Genomic DNA, 19,288 nt, shown 5'->3' on the forward strand with positions numbered 1-19,288 from the left:
ATAAACAAATATGATATAGACTTTTTATTTTATTTTTGTTTTTTTTTATTTGTTTTTTAAAGTGTGACTTCGGCTGAGTTTTTACATATTTTAATACAAATTAAATTAAACTCTGCTTTGACGTATCCATGCATGAAAGTCAACGAAACAACAACAACAACAACAACAAAACATTTGTTTTCCGGTGTCTTAATAAAACAACAAACTATTAACTGCAAGAGAAGCAAAATATCTTTCAGGTTTCAGCACATGTGGAGAAACTGGGTTGATGTTATTCCTTCAGACCAGCCAACTTGGCATCACGACCGCAACATCCTCCAAGTAGGAGAATGGTTTCCATATGGCAGTTTGGATTTCCAATCTTTCATTAGAGTCCTTTACCATCTTGATATAAAACATGCTTGCAGAGCTCTCTCTCTCTCACGCACACACACGCACGCACGCACGCACACACGCACGCACGCACGCACACACACACACGCACACGCACTTCAAAATCATTCATTATCTACCAGCCAATATGGGAACAATTGTAAATTACCTGCCAGCCTACCAGCCAGAAGCTGAAGGCAAATGACTGGATCCTACTGTGTAGGATTAGGATCAGACTATTTCACATGATATAATAGTTATGGGACACTGAGTGGACAAAACATTAAGAACACCTGCTCTTTCCATGACAGACTGACCAGGTGAAAGATATGATCCCTTATTGGATGTCACTTGTTAAATCCACTCCGAAATCAGTGTAGATGAAGGGGAGGAGACAGGTTAAATCCACTTCAAAATCAGTGTAGATGAAGGGGAGGAGACCTGGTTAAACAAGCCTTGAGACAACTGAGACATGGATTGTGTATGTGTGCCATTCAGAAGGTGAAAGGGCAAGACAACAACTTTAAGTGCCTTTGAACGGGGTATGGTAGTAGGTGCCAGGCGCACCGGTTTGTGTCAAGAACTGCAACGCTGCTGGGTTTTTCACGCTCAACAGTTTCCCGTGTGTATCAAGAATGGTCCACCACCCAAAGGACATCCAGCCAACTTGACACAACTGTGGGAAGCATTGGAGTCAACATGGGCCAACATCCCTGTGGAACGCTTTGGACACCTTGCAGAGACCATCCCCCAGTGGGGTGGTTCAACTCAATATTAGGAAGGTGATTTAATATACATTCAGTGTATATACAAGTGATATAATGGGTATATTTGTATTAGTTAAAGTCAAGGCAGCAGCTACTCTTCCTGGGGTTTATTATGGATCCCCATTAGCTGCTGCCTTGGCAGGAACTACTCTTCCTGGGGTTTATTATGGATCCCCATTAGTTCCTGCCAAGGCAGCAGCTACTCTTCCTGGGGTTTAATATGGATCCCCATTAGTTCCTGCCAAGACAGCGGCTACTCTTCCTGGGGTTTAATATGGATCCCCATTAGTTCCTGCCAAGGCAGCAGCTACTCTTCCTGGGGTTTATTATGGATCCCCATTAGTTCCTGCCAAGGCAGCAGCTACTCTTCCTGGGGTTTATTATGGATCCCCATTATTTCCAGCCGAGGCAGCAGCTACTCTTCCTGGTGTCCAGCAAAATTAAGGCAGTTCATTCAAATGTTAAAAACATTACAATAAATTGCCAACACACTGTTTGCCCTCAGGCCCCTACTCTACCACTACCACATATCTACAGTACTAAATCCATGTGCATGTGCGTGTATTGTGTGTACTCCGGGGAATTCCTGATTCTAACTGGATTATATTTGAGAGGCTTCCATTCTAGAACACCCTCTGTGTTCTGTTAGACAGGTAACCTTTTATTTTGAGAGGCTTCCATTCTAGAACACCCTCTGTGTTCTGTTAGACAGGTAACCTTTTATTTTGAGAGGCTTCCATTCTAGAACACCCTCTGTGTTCTGTTAGACAGGTAACCCTTTATTTTGAGAGGCTTCCATTCTAGAACACCCTCTGTGTTCTGTTAGACAGGTAACCTTTTATTTTGAGAGGCTTCCATTCTAGAACACCCTCTGTGTTCTGTTAGACAGGTAACCCTTTATTTTGAGAGGCTTCCATTCTAGAACACCCTCTGTGTTCTGTTAGACAGGTAACCCTTTATTTTGAGAGGCTTCCATTCTAGAACACCCTCTGTGTTCTGTTAGACAGGTAACTCACTCTACCCACATTATAGCGGGGGGGGGGGGGGGGGGGGGGTGTAAAGCCATAACACATTTTTCCAGCAACAGACTATGATCGATAATGTCAAAAGCTACACTGAAGTCTAACAAGACAGCCCCCACAATCGTTTTATCATCAATTTCTATCATCCAATCACCAGTCATTTGTGTATATCATCAGATATTAGTGCTTTTCTTATAGGACACCATTGTCTTTATACACTGAACAAAATGTTCCATACTCACAAAAACCTTCTTTCTCTGAAATGTTGCACACAATTTGTTTACATTCCTGTTAGTGAGCATTTCTCCCTTGCCAAAATAATCCAGCCACCTGAGGAGTATTTCTGTCTATAAGAAAGCCCGTTTGTGTGGAAAAACTCATTCTGATTGGCTTGGCTTGGCTTGGCTCCCCAGTGGGGGGGCCTATGCCCTCCCAGGCCCACCAATGGCTGCACTCCTGCCCAGTCATGTGAAATCTATAGGTTAGGGCCTAATAAACTTATTTCAATTGACCGATTTCCTCATATGAACTGTAACTCAGTAAAATAGTTGAAATTGTTTCATGTTGCGTTTATATTTTTGTTCGGTTTATAACAGATATGGTAACAGTTGGGTTATTTAGCAGTATGCATCTATATTGACGTGTTGAACAGCCAGAGGGGAACAGAACCTGTTGATTGGATCATGTTCACAACTTCATCGATCACATTATTGATCACAGTAATAATCGCCACAGAGCCTGTTACTCTCATCAACAGATCATTGTCTGTCAAATCAAATTGTATTAGTCACATGTGCTGAATAGAACAGGTGTAGAGCTTACAGTGAAATGCTGACTGGCAACCAGGCTTTACAGGCAACCAGGCTTTACAGGCACCCAACCAGGCTTTACAGGCACCCAACCAGGCTTTACAGGCAACCAGGCTTTACAGGCACCCAACCAGGCTTTACAGGCAACCAGGCTTTACAGGCAACCAGGCTTTACAGGCACCCAACCAGGCTTTACAGGCACCCAACCAGGCTTTACAGGCACCCAACCAGGCTTTACAGGCCCAGGCTTTACAGGCACCCAACCAGGCTTTACAGGCACCCAACCAGGCTTTACTGGTAAACAGGCATTACAGGCATCCAACCAGGCATCCAACCAGGCTTTACAGGCAACCAACCAGGCATCCAACCAGGCATTACAGGCATCCAACCAGGCATCCAACCAGGCATCCAACCAGGCTTTACAGGCAACCAACCAGGCATCCAACCAGGCATTACAGGCATCCAACCAGGCATCCAACCAGGCATCCAACCAGGCTTTACAGGCATCCAGCCAGGCTTTACAGGCATCCAACCAGGCTTTACTGCTCATCTAACCTGGACTCCTACTTTTCTCCAGTCAAGCCTGATTCTCAAAAGACAGTTGGGAGGAGGGTACGGTGTGAAGTCGGGAGGAGGGTACGGTGTGAAGTCGGGAGGAGGGTACGGTGTGAAGACGGGAGGACGGTACGGTGTGAAGTCAGGCACTATGAGACTACTGCTCATCTGTCAGCTTGACAGGTTGGCTAAGGTATGACGATCCAGCTGTGAACCATTTTTGAACACTATCACAGTAAATCATTGATCAGATAACGTCTAGGAACATAGCGATATCAGCAGAATGCAACCACCTCACTTCCCACCCAAGAAGAGTTCAGACAAAAACACAGAAGTCGACCGTTTCTCTGTCGAAGTCATACGTTGGACGAACGACGGTGGAAACGACTGTTCAGTCAATTTCCTGTCTTTATGTGTATTGGGAGGTTAAAAGTTTCAATAAGTTCAAAATGTTGACGATAGAAAGATGGATGCGTAATACCAGTCTAAACCATCCTTCTTTGTTGGAACAGGCTCTGTAACTACCAGGCAGGGTCAGGAGACCAACACTTAACATTCCTAGATTATCTACACTTCCAAACTCAGGGGTTTTTTCTCTCTTTTCCTTGTCAGATATTCCCTTGGGACTCACTGGGATATCGAACGTTCAGATACTGCTTGTGCTTATTCAAAAGGTGGCCAAAGGTGAAGGTGTCACCTTCAAACACATTCCCTATCAGCTTCAAACACATTCCCTATCACCTTCAAACACATTCTCTATCACCTTCAAACACATTCTCTATCACCTTCAAACACATTCTCTATCACCTTCAAACACATTCTCTATCACCTTCAAACACATTCTCTATCACCTTCAAACACATTCTCTATCACCTTCAAACACATTCCCTATCATCTTCAACACATTCTCTATCACCTTCAAACACATTCTCTATCACCTTCAAACACATTCTCTATCACCTTCAAACACATTCTCTATCACCTTCAAACACATTCTCTATCACCTTCAAACACATTCTCTATCACCTTCAACACATTCCCTATCACCTTCAACACATTCCCTATCACCTTCAACACATTCTCTATCACCTTCAACACATTCCCTATCATCTTCAACACATTCTCTATCATCTTCAACACATTCCCTATCATCTTCAACACATTCCTATCACCTTCAACACATTCCCTATCACCTTCAAACACATTCTCTATCACCTTCAAACACATTCTCTATCACCTTCAACACATTCTCTATCATCATCAACACATTCCCTATCACCTTCAAACACATTCTCTATCACCTTCAACACATTCTCTATCACCTTCAAACACATTCTCTATCACCTTCAAACACATTCTCTATCATCTTCAACACATTCTCTATCATCATCAACACATTCCCTATCACCTTCAAACACATTCTCTATCACCTTCAAACACATTCTCTATCACCTTCAAACACATTCTCTATCACCTTCAACACATTCTCTATCACCTTCAAACACATTCTCTATCAGCTTCAACACATTCTCTATCACCTTCAACACATTCTCTATCATCTTCAAACACATTCTCTATCATCTTCAAACACATTCTCTATCATCTGCAACACATTCTCTATCACCTTCAAACACATTCTCTATCATCTTCAAACACATTCTCTATCATCTTCAACACATTCTCTATCATCTTCAAACACATTCTCTATCATCTTCAACACATTCTCTATCATCTTCAACACATTCTATCACCTTCAACACATTCTCTATCACCTTCAACACATTCTCTATCACCTTCAACACATTCTCTATCATCATCAACACATTCCCTATCATCATCAACACATTCTCTATCATCATCAACACATTCTCTATCATCATCAACACATTCCCTATCATCATCAACACATTCTCTATCATATTCAACACATTCTCTATCACCTTCAACACATTCTCTATCATCATCAACACATTCCCTATCATCATCAACACATTCTCTATCATCATCAACACATTCTCTATCATCATCAACACATTCCCTATCATCATCAACACATTCTCTATCATCTTCAACACATTCTCTATCATCTTCAACACATTCTCTACCATCTTCAACACATTCTCTACCATCTTCAACACATTCTCTATCATCTTCAATACATTCTCTATCATCATCAACACATTCCCTATCATCATCAACACATTCTCTATCATCTTCAACACATTCTCTACCATCTTCAAACACATTCTCTATCACCTTCAAACACATTCCCTATCATCTTCAACACATTCTCTATCACCTTCAAACACATTCTCTATCACCTTCAAACACATTCTCTATCACCTTCAAACACATTCTCTATCACCTTCAACACATTCCCTATCACCTTCAACACATTCCCTATCACCTTCAACACATTCTCTATCACCTTCAACACATTCCCTATCATCTTCAACACATTCTCTATCATCTTCAACACATTCCCTATCATCTTCAACACATTCCCTATCACCTTCAACACATTCCCTATCACCTTCAAACACATTCTCTATCACCTTCAACACATTCTCTATCATCATCAACACATTCCCTATCACCTTCAAACACATTCTCTATCACCTTCAACACATTCTCTATCACCTTCAAACACATTCTCTATCATCTTCAACACATTCTCTATCATCATCAACACATTCCCTATCACCTTCAAACACATTCTCTATCACCTTCAAACACATTCTCTATCATCTTCAACACATTCCCTATCATCTTCAACACATTCCCTATCATCATCAACACATTCTCTATCATCTTCAACACATTCTCTATCATCTTCAACACATTCTCTATCATCTTCAACACATTCTCTATCATCTTCAACACATTCCCTATCATCTTCAACACATTCCCTATCATCATCAACACATTCTCTATCATCTTCAACACATTCTCTATCATCTTCAACACATTCTCTATCATCTTCAACACATTCTATCACCTTCAACACAATCTCTATCATCTTCAACACATTCTCTATCACCTTCAACACATTCTCTATCATCATCAACACATTCCCTATCATCATCAACACATTCTCTATCATCATCAACACATTCTCTATCATCATCAACACATTCCCTATCATCATCAACACATTCTCTATCATCTTCAACACATTCTCTATCACCTTCAACACATTCTCTATCATCATCAACACATTCCCTATCATCATCAACACATTCTCTATCATCATCAACACATTGTCTATCATCATCAACACATTCCCTATCATCATCAACACATTCTCTATCATCTTCAACACATTCTCTATCATCTTCAACACATTCTCTATCATCTTCAACACATTCTCTATCATCATCAACACATTCCCTATCATCATCAACACATTCTCTATCATCTTCAACACATTCTCTATCATCTTCAACACATTCTCTATCATCTTCAACACATTCTCTATCATCATCAACACATTCCCTATCACCTTCAAACACATTCTCTATCACCTTCAAACACATTCTCTATCATCTTCAACACATTCCCTATCATCTTCAACACATTCCCTATCATCATCAACACATTCTCTATCATCTTCAACACATTCTCTATCATCTTCAAACACATTCTCTATCATCTTCAACACATTCTCTATCATCTTCAACACATTCTCTATCATCTTCAACACATTCTCTATCATCTTCAACACATTCTATCACCTTCAACACAATCTCTATCATCTTCAACACATTCTCTATCACCTTCAACACATTCTCTATCATCATCAACACATTCCCTATCATCATCAACACATTCTCTATCATCATCAACACATTCTCTATCATCATCAACACATTCCCTATCATCATCAACACATTCTCTATCATCTTCAACACATTCTCTATCACCTTCAACACATTCTCTATCACCTTCAACACATTCTCTATCACCTTCAACACATTCTCTATCATCATCAACACATTCCCTATCATCATCAACACATTCTCTATCATCATCAACACATTGTCTATCATCATCAACACATTCCCTATCATCATCAACACATTCTCTATCATCTTCAACACATTCTCTATCATCTTCAACACATTCTCTATCATCTTCAACACATTCTCTATCATCATCAACACATTCCCTATCATCATCAACACATTCTCTATCATCTTCAACACATTCTCTATCATCTTCAACACATTCTCTACCATCTTCAACACATTCTCTACCATCTTCAACATATTCTCTAGTGTCTGGCTTCAGCATTCACGGATATGCGTTTCTAGTCTGACTAAATTGTTGTAGTGGGATTCTGCATCAACCTTGCAGCTTGAATATGTTTATGCAGGATACACCAGATGGACCTGCCCATTGTGACAACAACTAGGGGGGTGTTTATAAAGGGATACCAGATGGACCTGCCCATTGTGACAACAACTAGGGGAGTGTTTATGCAGGTTACACCAGATGGACCTGCCCATTGTGACAACAACTAGGGGGGTGTTTATAAAGGGATACACCAGATGGACCTGCCCATTGTGACAACAACTAGGGGGGTGTTTATAAAGGGATGCACCAGATGGACCTGCCCATTGTGACAACAACTAGGGGAGTGTTTATAAAGGGATACACCAGATGGACCTGCCCATTGTGACAACAACTAGGGGGGTGTTTATAAAGGGATACACCAGATGGACCTGCCCATTGTGACAACAACTAGGGGGGTGTTTATAAAGGGATGCACCAGATGGACCTGCCCATTGTGACAACAACTAGGGGAGTGTTTATAAAGGGATACACCAGATGGACCTGCCCATTGTGACAACAACTAGGGGGGTGTTTATAAAGGGATACACCAGATGGACCTGCCCATTGTGACAACAACTAGGGGGGTGTTTATAAAGGGATGCACCAGATGGACCTGCCCATTGTGACAACAACTAGGGGAGTGTTTATGCAGGATACACCAGATGGACCTGCCCATTGTGACAACTAGGGGAGTGTTTATGCAGGATACACCAGATGGACCTGCCCATTGTGACAACTAGGGGAGTGTTTATGCAGGATACCACAGATGGACCTGCCCATTGTGACAACAACTAGGGGGGTGTTTATGCAGGATACCACAGATGGACCTGCCCATTGTGACAACTAGGGGAGTGTTTATGCAGGATACCACAGATGGACCTGCCCATTGTGACAACTAGGGGAGTGTTTATGCAGGTTACACCAGATGGACCTGCCCATTGTGACAACAACTAGGGGAGTGTTTATGCAGGATACCACAGATGGACCTGCCCATTGTGACAACAACTAGGGGGGTGTTTATGCAGGATACCACAGATGGACCTGCCCATTGTGACAACTAGGGGAGTGTTTATGCAGGATACCACAGATGGACCTGCCCATTGTGACAACTAGGGGAGTGTTTATGCAGGATACCACAGATGGACCTGCCCATTGCGACAACTAGGGGAGTGTTTATGCAGGATACACCAGATGGACCTGCCCATTGTGACAACAACTAGGGGAGTGTTTATGCAGGATACACCAGATGGACCTGCCCATTGTGACAACAACTAGGGGAGTGTTTATGCAGGTTACACCAGATGGACCTGCCCATTGTGACAACAACTAGGGGAGTGTTTATGCAGGATACACCAGATGGACCTGCCCATTGTGACAACAACTAGGGGAGTGTTTATGCAGGATACACCAGATGGACCTGCCCATTGTGACAACAACTAGGGGAGTGTTTATGCAGGATACACCAGATGGACCTGCCCATTGTGACAACAACTAGGGGAGTGTTTAACGGCAGTCATACCTGGACTGGAAGACGATACCTTGAGGCAGGTGTGATCTATACGAGCAGTAAAAAAGGACTAAGTAAAGTCCTACCTGGAAGTGCTGGAATGTTCTGCGTCTGTCTTCACATCTGTCAGAGAACCTCCTGAGGGTCCTGAAAAACAGCAGCAGGTCTCTCTTGTCCTCCACTCTGCAAGAAAACATAAAACACTGTTTAGTCAGGTCACCCGAACCCTACATTATCCCTGTCATTATCACATATTTACACAGTACATTATCATACAACACTATCAAAAACGGCAACAGATCTCTCGTCCTCCACTCTGCAAGAAAACATAAAACACTGTTTAGTCAGGTCACTCTAACCCTACATTATCCCTGTCATTATCACATATTTACACGGTACATTATCATACATTATCACTGAACACTATCCACAACAACAGCAGGTCCTACTTGTCCTCTGCGATTTGAAATCAACATGAAATCCCTAAAACAAGTGATGGGATTTCAGTCCTGGCCCGTAACAGATAACCCTCATTGACTCGTGTTTTAAAGTCACATCCTCGTTCCAAGGCCTAAATGGTACAGTCACTGGGAAATCGTGAAACTATACCAATTAAACGGATACCGTAGGGCTGGTTTGAAACAGAGGGTAACTTACTGAACATAGATAGCACGGTTGTTTTTTTTCTACACTTCCAAACTCAGACAGCGCTAAATCTGAATTACTGTCCGACCTCGCTAAATCTGAATTACTGTCCGACCTCGCTAAATCTGAATTACTGTCCGACTGAGCTAAATCTGAATTACTGTCCGACTGAGCTAAATCTGAATTACTGTCCGACTGAGCTAAATCTGAATTACTGTCCGACCTCGCTAAATCTGAATTACTGTCCGACCTCGCTAAATCTGAATTACTGTCCGTCTGAGCTAAATCTGAATTACTGTCCGACTGAGCTAAATCTGAATTACTGTCCGACAGCGCTAAATCTGAATTACTGTCCGACCTCGCTAAATCTGAATTACTGTCCGTCTGCGCTAAATCTGAATTACTGTCCGACTGAGCTAAATCTGAATTACTGTCCGACTGAGCTAAATCTGAATTACTGTCCGACTGAGCTAAATCTGAATTACTGTCCGACTGAGCTAAATCTGAATTACTGTCCGTCTGAGCTAAATCTGAATTACTGTCCGTCTGAGCTAAATCTGAATTACTGTCCGACCGAGCTAAATCTGAATTACTGTCCGACCTCGCTAAATCTGAATTACTGTCCGACCTCGCTAAATCTGAATTACTGTCCGACCTCGCTAAATCTGAATTACTGTCCGACCTCGCTAAATCTGAATTACTGTCCGACCTCGCTAAATCTGAATTACTGTCCGACCTCGCTAAATCTGAATTACTGTCCGACCTCGCTAAATCTGAATTACTGTCCGACCTCGCTAAATCTGAATTACTGTCCGACCTCGCTAAATCTGAATTACTGTCCGACTGAGCTAAATCTGAATTACTGTCCGACTGAGCTAAATCTGAATTACTGTCCGACTGAGCTAAATCTGAATTACTGTCCGTCTGAGCTAAATCTGAATTACTGTCCGTCTGAGCTAAATCTGAATTGCTGTCCGACTGAGCTAAATCTGAATTACTGTCCGACTGAGCTAAATCTGAATTACTGTCCGACTGAGCTAAATCTGAATTACTGTCCGTCTGAGCTAAATTTCTGGGATTTGTTCTAGCAACCTTTCGGTTACTGGCACAACGCTCTAACCACTAGGCTACCTGCCGCCCCTACACTCTAACCACTAGGCTACCTGCCACCTCTACACTCTAATAACTAGGCTACCTGCCACCTCTACACTCTAACCACTAGGCTACCTGCCACCTCTACACTCTAACCACTAGGCTACCTGCCACCTCTACACTCTAACCACTAGGCTACCTGCCACCTCTACACTCTAACCACTAGGCTACCTGCCACCTCTACACTCTAACCACTAGGCTACCTGCCACCTCTACACTCTAACCACTAGGCTACCCTGCCACCTCTACACTCTAACCACTAGGCTACCCTGCCACCTCTACACTCTAACCACTAGGCTACCTGCCACCTCTACACTCTAACCACTAGGCTACCTGCCTCCTCTACACTCTAACCACTAGGCTACCTGCCACCTCTACACTCTAACCACTAGGCTACCTGCCACCTCTACACTCTAACCACTAGGCTACCTGTCACCTCTACACTCTAACCACTAGGCTACCTGCCACCTCTGCACTCTAACCACTAGGCTACCTGCCTCCTCTACACTCTAACCACTAGGCTACCTGCCACCTCTACACTCTAACCACTAGGCTACCTGCCTCCTCTACACTCTAACCACTAGGCTACCTGCCACCTCTACACTCTAACCACTAGGCTACCTGCCACCTCTACACTCTAACCACTAGGCTACCTGCCACCTCTGCACTCTAACCACTAGGCTACCTGCCACCTCTGCACTCTAACCACTAGGATACCTGCCTCCTCTACACTCTAACCACTAGGCTACCTGCCACCTCTGCACTCTAACCACTAGGCTACCTACAGATGCTCCGTATAAAAAAAAGAAGATACGCGTAAAGGACATATCAAACCCTTGGTTCGCGCATGAATTGTCTGAAAAATTACAGGAAGTAAAAGTAGCTTGGGCTACGGCAAGATAGACTGATACTACGTCCGACTGGCAGTCCTTCAGACGTTCGAGAAATAGATGTAGCTCACTTGTTAGAAAAGCAAAGTCAACTTTAACTTCTTTAAATTGTGTATCTGAGAAATGGTGGGAATCCAGCAAGCATCTGGAAAGAACATACAAATCTCTGAACCCACTCCCACCCTCATTGCCCCCAACAGGTTGTGACAGTCTCTGGTCCCATAATAGACATTTGCTTTTAATAACTTTTTTGCCGCAAAGAATAGTTTAATCCTGGACTATCGGACCACCATTTTATTACATTTGCAATTGCAACAAATAATCTGCTTAGACCCCAACCAAGGAACATCAAAAGTCGTGCTATAAATTCACAGACAACACAAAGATTCCTTGATGTCCTTCCAGATTCCCTCTGTCTACCCAAGGACGCCAGAGGACAAAAATCAGTTAACCACCTAACTGAGGAACTCAATTTAACCTTGCGCAATACCCTAGATGCAGTTGCACCCCTAAAAACTAAAAACATTTCTCATAAGAAACTAGCTCCCTGGTACACAGCAAGCAAGCTTCCAGAAAATTGGAACGGAAATGGCGCCACACCAAACTGGAAGTCTTCCGACTAGCTTGGAAAGACAGTACTGTGCAGTATCGAAGAGCCCTTACTGCTGCTCGATCATCCTATTTTTCTAACTTAATTGAGGAAAATAAGAACAATCCGAAATTCCTTTTTGATTCTGTCACAAAGCTAACTAAAAAGCAGCATTCCCCAAGAGAGGATGGCTTTCATGAATTTATCACTGCTAAAGTGAACTTCTTTGAGGAAAAGATTATGATTATTAGAAAGAAAATTACGGACTCCTCTTTAAATCTGCGTATTCCTTCAAAGCTCAGTTGTCCTGAGTCTGCAAAACTCTGCCAGGACCTAGGATCAAGAGAGACGCTCAAGTGTTTTAGTACTATATCTCTTGACACAATGATGAAAATAATCATGGCCTCTAAACCTTCAAGCTGCATACTGGACCCTATTCCAACTAAACTACTGAAAGAGCTGCTTCCTGTGCTTGGCCCTCCTATGTTGAACATAATAAACGGCTCTCTATCCACCGGATGTGTACCAAACTCACAAAAAGTGGCAGTAATAAAGCCTCTCTTGAAAAAGCCAAACCTTGACCAAGAAAATATAAAAAACTAAATCGGCCTATATCGAATCTTCCATTCCTCTCAAAAATTTTAGAAAAGGCTGTTGCGCAGCAACTCACTGGTTTTAGACCCCATCATAGCACTGAGACGGCACTTGTGAAGGTGGTAAATGACATTTTAATGGCATCGGACCGAGGCTCTGCATCTGTCCTCGTGCTCCTAGACCTTAGTGCTGCTTTTGATACCATCGATCACCACATTCTTTTGGAGAGATTGGAAACCCAAATTAGTCTACACGGACAAGTTCTGGCCTGGTTTAGATCTTATCTGTCGGAAAGATATCAGTTTGTCTCTGTGAATGGTTTGTCCTCTGACAAATCAACTGTACATTTCGGTGTTCCTCAAGGTTCCGTTTTAGGACCACTATTGTTTTCACTATATATTTTACCTCTTGGGGATGTTATTCGAAAACATAATGTTAACTTTCACTGCTATGCGGATGACACACAGCTGTACATTTCAATGAAACATGGTGAAGCCCCAAAATTGCCCTTGCTAGAAGCATGTGTTTCAGACATAAGGAAGTGGATGGCTGCAAACTTTCTACTTTTAAACTCGGACAAAACAGAGATGCTTGTTCTAGGTCCCAAGAAACAAAGAGATCTTCTGTTGAATCTGACAATTAATCTTAATGGTTGTACAGTCGTCTAAAATAAAACTGTGAAGGACCTCGGCGTTACTCTGGACCCTGATCTCTCTTTTGAGAACATATCAAGACCATTTCAAGGACAGCTTTTTTCCATCTACGTAACATTGCAAAAATCAGAAACTTTCTGTCCAAAAATGATGCAGAAAAATTAATCCATGCTTTTGTTACTTCTAGGTTAGACTACTGCAATGCTCTACTTTCCAGCTACCCGGATAAAGCACTAAATAAACTTCAGTTAGTGCTAAATACAGCTACTAGAATCCTGACAAACCAAAAAAAAATATCATATTACTCCAGTGCTAGCCTCTCTACACTGGCTTCCTGTCAAGGCAAGGGCTGATTTCAAGGTTTTACTGCTAACCTACAAAGCATTACATGGGCTTGCTCCTACCCATCTCTCTGATTTGGTCCTGCCGTACATACCTACACGTACGCTACGGTCACAAGACGCAGGCCTCCTTATTGTCCCTAGAATTTCTAAGCAAACAGCTGGAGGCAGGGCTTTCTCCTATAGAGCTCCATTTTTATGGAACGGTCTGCCTACCCATGTCAGAGACGCAAACTCGGTCTCAACCTTTAAGTCTCTACTGAAGACTCATCTCTTCAGTGGGTCATATGATTGAGTGTAGTCTGGCCCAGGAGTGGGAAGGTGAACGGAAAGGCTCTGGAGCAACGAACCGCCCTTGCTGTCTCTGCCTGGCCGGTTCCCCTCTTTCCACTGGGATTCTCTGCCTCTAACCCTATTACAGGGGCTGAGTCACTGGCTTACTGGGGCTCTCTCATGCCGTCCCTGGAGGGGGTGCGTCACCTGAGAGGGTTGATTCACTGATGTGGTCATCCTGTCTGGGTTGGCGCCCCCCCCTAGGGTTGTGCCGTGGCGGAGGTCTTTGTGGGCTATACTCAGCCTTGTCTCAGGATGGTAAGTTGGTGTTTGAAGATATCCCTCTAGTGGTGTGGGGGCTGTGCTTTGGCAAAGTGGGTGGGGTTGTATCCTTCCTGTTTGGCCCTGTCCGGGGGTGTCCTCGGATGGGCCACAGTGTCTCCTGACCCCTCCTGTCTCAGCCTCCAGTATTTATGCTGCAGTAGTTTATGTGTCGGGGGGGCTAGGGTCAGTTTGTTATATCTGGAGTACTTCTCCTGTTCTATTCGGTGTCCTGTGTGAATCTAAGTGTGCGTTCTCTAATTCTCTCCTTCTCTCTCTCTCTCTCTCGGAGGACCTGAGCCCTAGGACCATGCCCCAGGACTACCTTACATGATGACTCCTTGCTGTCCCCAGTCCACCTGGCCATGCTGCTGCTCCAGTTTCAACTGACCTGAGCCCTAGGACCATGCCCCAGGACTACCTGACATGATGACTCCTTGCTGTCTCCAGTCCACCTGACCGTGCTGCTGCTCCAGTTTCAACTGTTCTGCCTTATTATTATTTGACCATGCTGGTCATTTAGGAACATTTGAACATCTTGGCCATGTTCTGTTATAATCTCCACCCGGCACAGCCAGAAGAGGACTGGCCACCTCACATAGCCTGGTTCCTCTCTAGGTTTCTTCCTAGGTTTTGGCCTTTCTAGGGAGTTTTTCCTAGCCACCGTGCTTCTACACCTGCATTGCTTGCTGTTTGGGGTTTTAGGCTGGGTTTCTGTACAGCACTGAGATATCAGCTGATGTACGAAGGGCTATATAAATACATTTGATTTGATTTACGGAAATTCCTCAAATTCCACTAGAGGGAGTACTTTATTCACCTCTCAACAGACTGTAGAGAACGATGCACTTCCACATACACATTGTCTATTTTCTTTTCAAACATTTTATATCTTGGAGTTAATAAGAGCCTTGCTAAAAATCTATGTAAAAAAAATAAAAAGCTGTTTGAGAGAATGCCAAGAATGTCCAAAGCTGTCATCAAGGCAAAGGGTGGCTACTTTGAAGAATCCCCAATCTAAAATGTTATGATTTAAAACTTTTTATTTTAGTTACTACATGATTCCATATGTGTTATTTCATAGTTTTGATGTCTTCACTATTATTCTACAATGTAGAAAATAAAGAAAAACCCTTGAATGAGTAGGTGTGTCCAAGCTTTTGACTGGTACTGAAGATGACTTGGAAAATGGACAGTAGTTATCTTGCCATTCCAAAGAATTAGAATCTTTGGCCAACTGTCAGCTTAGAACTTTTTTTTAAACTTGGCATTCTATTCTAAATATGCACCAATCTGGTTTTAGTCCATTTCAGCTGCTGCGTTCTTTCTAGATGATGTGTTAAATTGCTTAGATCATAAAAATCATTGTGGCGCTTTATTCATAGACCTTTCCAAGGCCTTCAACACTGTTGTTTGGGGGGGGGGGGGGGGGGGGCTTCTTGAGGAAATTAATAGTTTACCTTGAATATTTGTATTGTGCTGTATTTGACTGGTTTTTACGGTATTTGATTTGAGAGTTTGTCTTATGAAATTACATATGCGGGACTCCTTTGTGAAAGAGATAGTGGTCTCAAAATGGTGACTCCCTGCTTAAAATTTTATTTATTTTTTACATACCTGTAAGGGCACAATTTAAAACTGAATTTAAGCTGTCACTTAATGCACCACATTATCACAATCACAAAAACAACATTGAGTTTTGTTGGAAATTGAAAACTACAGGTGAGATGCTTGCAGGAATATCCAAGATACAGAAAAAAATAGTAACTCCGCCCCATATTTAAAGTACAATCCCTCCTCAGCAGCCCCTTGTCGGATGAGGCTCCTCTGACATTTCTAGAAACTTTCCACAGATGTTGTCAGCCAGGTCCCCCAGCCTGAGAGACATCGGGAAGAAGTTTCCACTGCTATGGAGCCCAAACTCTGTTCCCCGCTCTGCTCAGCTCCAATCAGGGGAAGAAAAGCAACAAAAAGGTGTGATGGAAACATGGCAAGGCCCTGACAAATAATTAAACCCGCTCAAACAACACTGAGAAACTAAGCAGCGTAATGACTACAGCATCCCACAGTGTATCTGGGTGGTATATACACACAGCATCCTGTCTACAGTGTATCTGGGTGGTATATAGACACAGCATCCTGTCTACAGTGTATCTGGGTGGTATATAAACACAGCATCCTGTCTACAGTGTATCTGGGTGGTATATACACACAGCATCCTGTCTACAGTGTATCTGGGTGGTATATAAACACAGCATCCTGTCTACAGTGTATCTGGGTGGTATATACACACATCATCCTGTCTAAAGTGTATCTGGGTGGTATATAAACACAGCATCCTGTCCACAGTGTATCTGGGTGGTATATAAACACAGCATCCTGTCTACAGTGTATCTGGGTGGTATATACACACAGCATCCTGTCTACAGTGTATCAGGGTGGTATATACACACAGCATCCTGTCTACAGTGTATCTGGGTGGTATATAAACACAGCATCCTGTCTACAGTGTATCAGGGTGGTATATAAACACAGCATCCTGTCTACAGTGTATCTGGGTGGTATATAAACACAGCATCCTGTCTACAGTGTATCTGGGTGGTATATACACACAGCATCCTGTCCACAATGTATCTGGGTGGTATATACACACAGCATCCAGTCCACAGTGTATCTGGGTGGTATATACACACAGCATCCTGTCTACAGTGTATCAGGGTGGTATATACACACAGCATCCTGTCTACAGTGTATCTGGGTGGTATATACACACAGCATCCTGTCTACAGTGTATCAGGGTGGTATATAAACACAGCATCCTGTCCACAGTGTATCTGGGTGGTATATACACACAGCATCCTGTCTACAGTGTATCAGGGTAGTATATACACACAGCATCATGTCTACAGTGTATCAGGGTGGTATATAAACACAGCATCCTGTTCACAGTGTATCTGGGTGGTATATACACACAGCATCCTGTCTACAGTGTATCTGGGTGGTATATAAACACAGCATCCTGTCTACAGTGTATCAGGGTGGTATATACACACAGCATCCTGTCTACAGTGTATCAGGGTGGTATATAAACACAGCATCCTGTTCACAGTGTATCAGGGTGGTATATAAACACAGCATCCTGTCCACAGTGTATCTGGGTGGTATATACACACAGCATCCTGTCTACAGTGTATCAGGGTAGTATATACACACAGCATCATGTCTACAGTGTATCTGTATATACACACAGCATCCTGTCTACAGTGTATCAGGGTGGTATATACACACACATCATCCTCTCTACAGTGTATCTGTATATACACACAGCATCCTGTCTACAGTGTATCAGGGTGGTATATACACACAGCATCATGTCTACAGTGTATCTGGGTGGTATATAAACACAGCATCCTGTCCACAGTGTATCAGGGTGGTATATACACACAGCATCCTGTCCACAGTGTATCAGGGTGGTATATAAACACAGCATCCTGTCCACAGTGTATCAGGGTGGTATATACACACAGCATCCTGTCTACAGTGTATCAGGGTGGTATATAAACACAGCATCCTGTCTACAGTGTATCAGGGTGGTATATAAACACAGCATCCTGTCCACAGTGTATCAGGGTGGTATATAAACACAGCATCCTGTCTACAGTGTATCAGGGTGGTATATAAACACAGCATCCTGTCTACAGTGTATCAGGGTGGTATATAAACACAGCATCCTGTCTACAGTGTATCAGGGTAGTATATACACACAGCATCATGTCTACAGTTTATCTGGGTGGTATATAAACACAGCATCCTGTCCACAGTGTATCAGGGTAGTATATACACACAGCATCATGTCTACAGTGTATCTGGGTGGTATATAAACACAGCATCCTGTCCACAGTGTATCAGGGTGGTATATACACACAGCATCCTGTCCACAGTATATCTGGGTGGTATATACACACAGCATCCTGTCTACAGTGTATCAGGGTAGTATATACACACAGCATCCTGTCCACAGTATATCTGGGTGGTATATACACACAGCATCCTGTCTAAAGTGTATCTGGGTGGTATATAAACACAGCATCCTGTCCACAGTATATCTGGGTGGTATATACACACAGCATCCTGTCTACAGTGTATCTGGGTGGTATATACACACAGCATCCTGTCTACAGTGTATCAGGGTGGTATATAAACACAGCATCCTGTCTAAAGTGTATCTGGGTGGTATATACACACAGCATCCTGTCTACAGTGTATCAGGGTGGTATATACACACAGCATCCTGTCTAAAGTGTATCTGGGTGGTATATAAACACAGCATCCTGTCCACAGTGTATCAGGGTGGTATATACACACAGCATCCTGTCCACAGTATATCTGGGTGGTATATACACACAGCATTCTGTCTACAGTGTATCAGGGTGGTATATACACACAGCATCCTGTCCACAGTG

The 19,288-nt window shown here is 42.9% G+C and overlaps 1 protein-coding gene across 2 annotated transcripts in view; it reads right to left on the reverse strand.

Moving 5' to 3' along the window:
• cenpp (centromere protein P) overlaps positions 1–19,288 on the reverse strand; it is a 189,893-nt gene that overhangs the window by 138,775 nt on the left and 31,830 nt on the right. For both annotated transcript variants that reach the window (XM_021610800.3, XM_021610799.3), the window contains exon 6: positions 9,454–9,550. In XM_021610800.3, the coding sequence (XP_021466475.3) occupies positions 9,454–9,550 (97 nt within the window). The remainder of the gene's footprint in view (positions 1–9,453; positions 9,551–19,288) is intronic.

This window comes from Oncorhynchus mykiss, chromosome 7, assembly GCF_057628025.1.
Source record: "Oncorhynchus mykiss isolate SJ-2025 chromosome 7, ASM5762802v1, whole genome shotgun sequence".
Taxonomy (NCBI): Eukaryota; Metazoa; Chordata; class Actinopteri; order Salmoniformes; family Salmonidae; genus Oncorhynchus; species Oncorhynchus mykiss.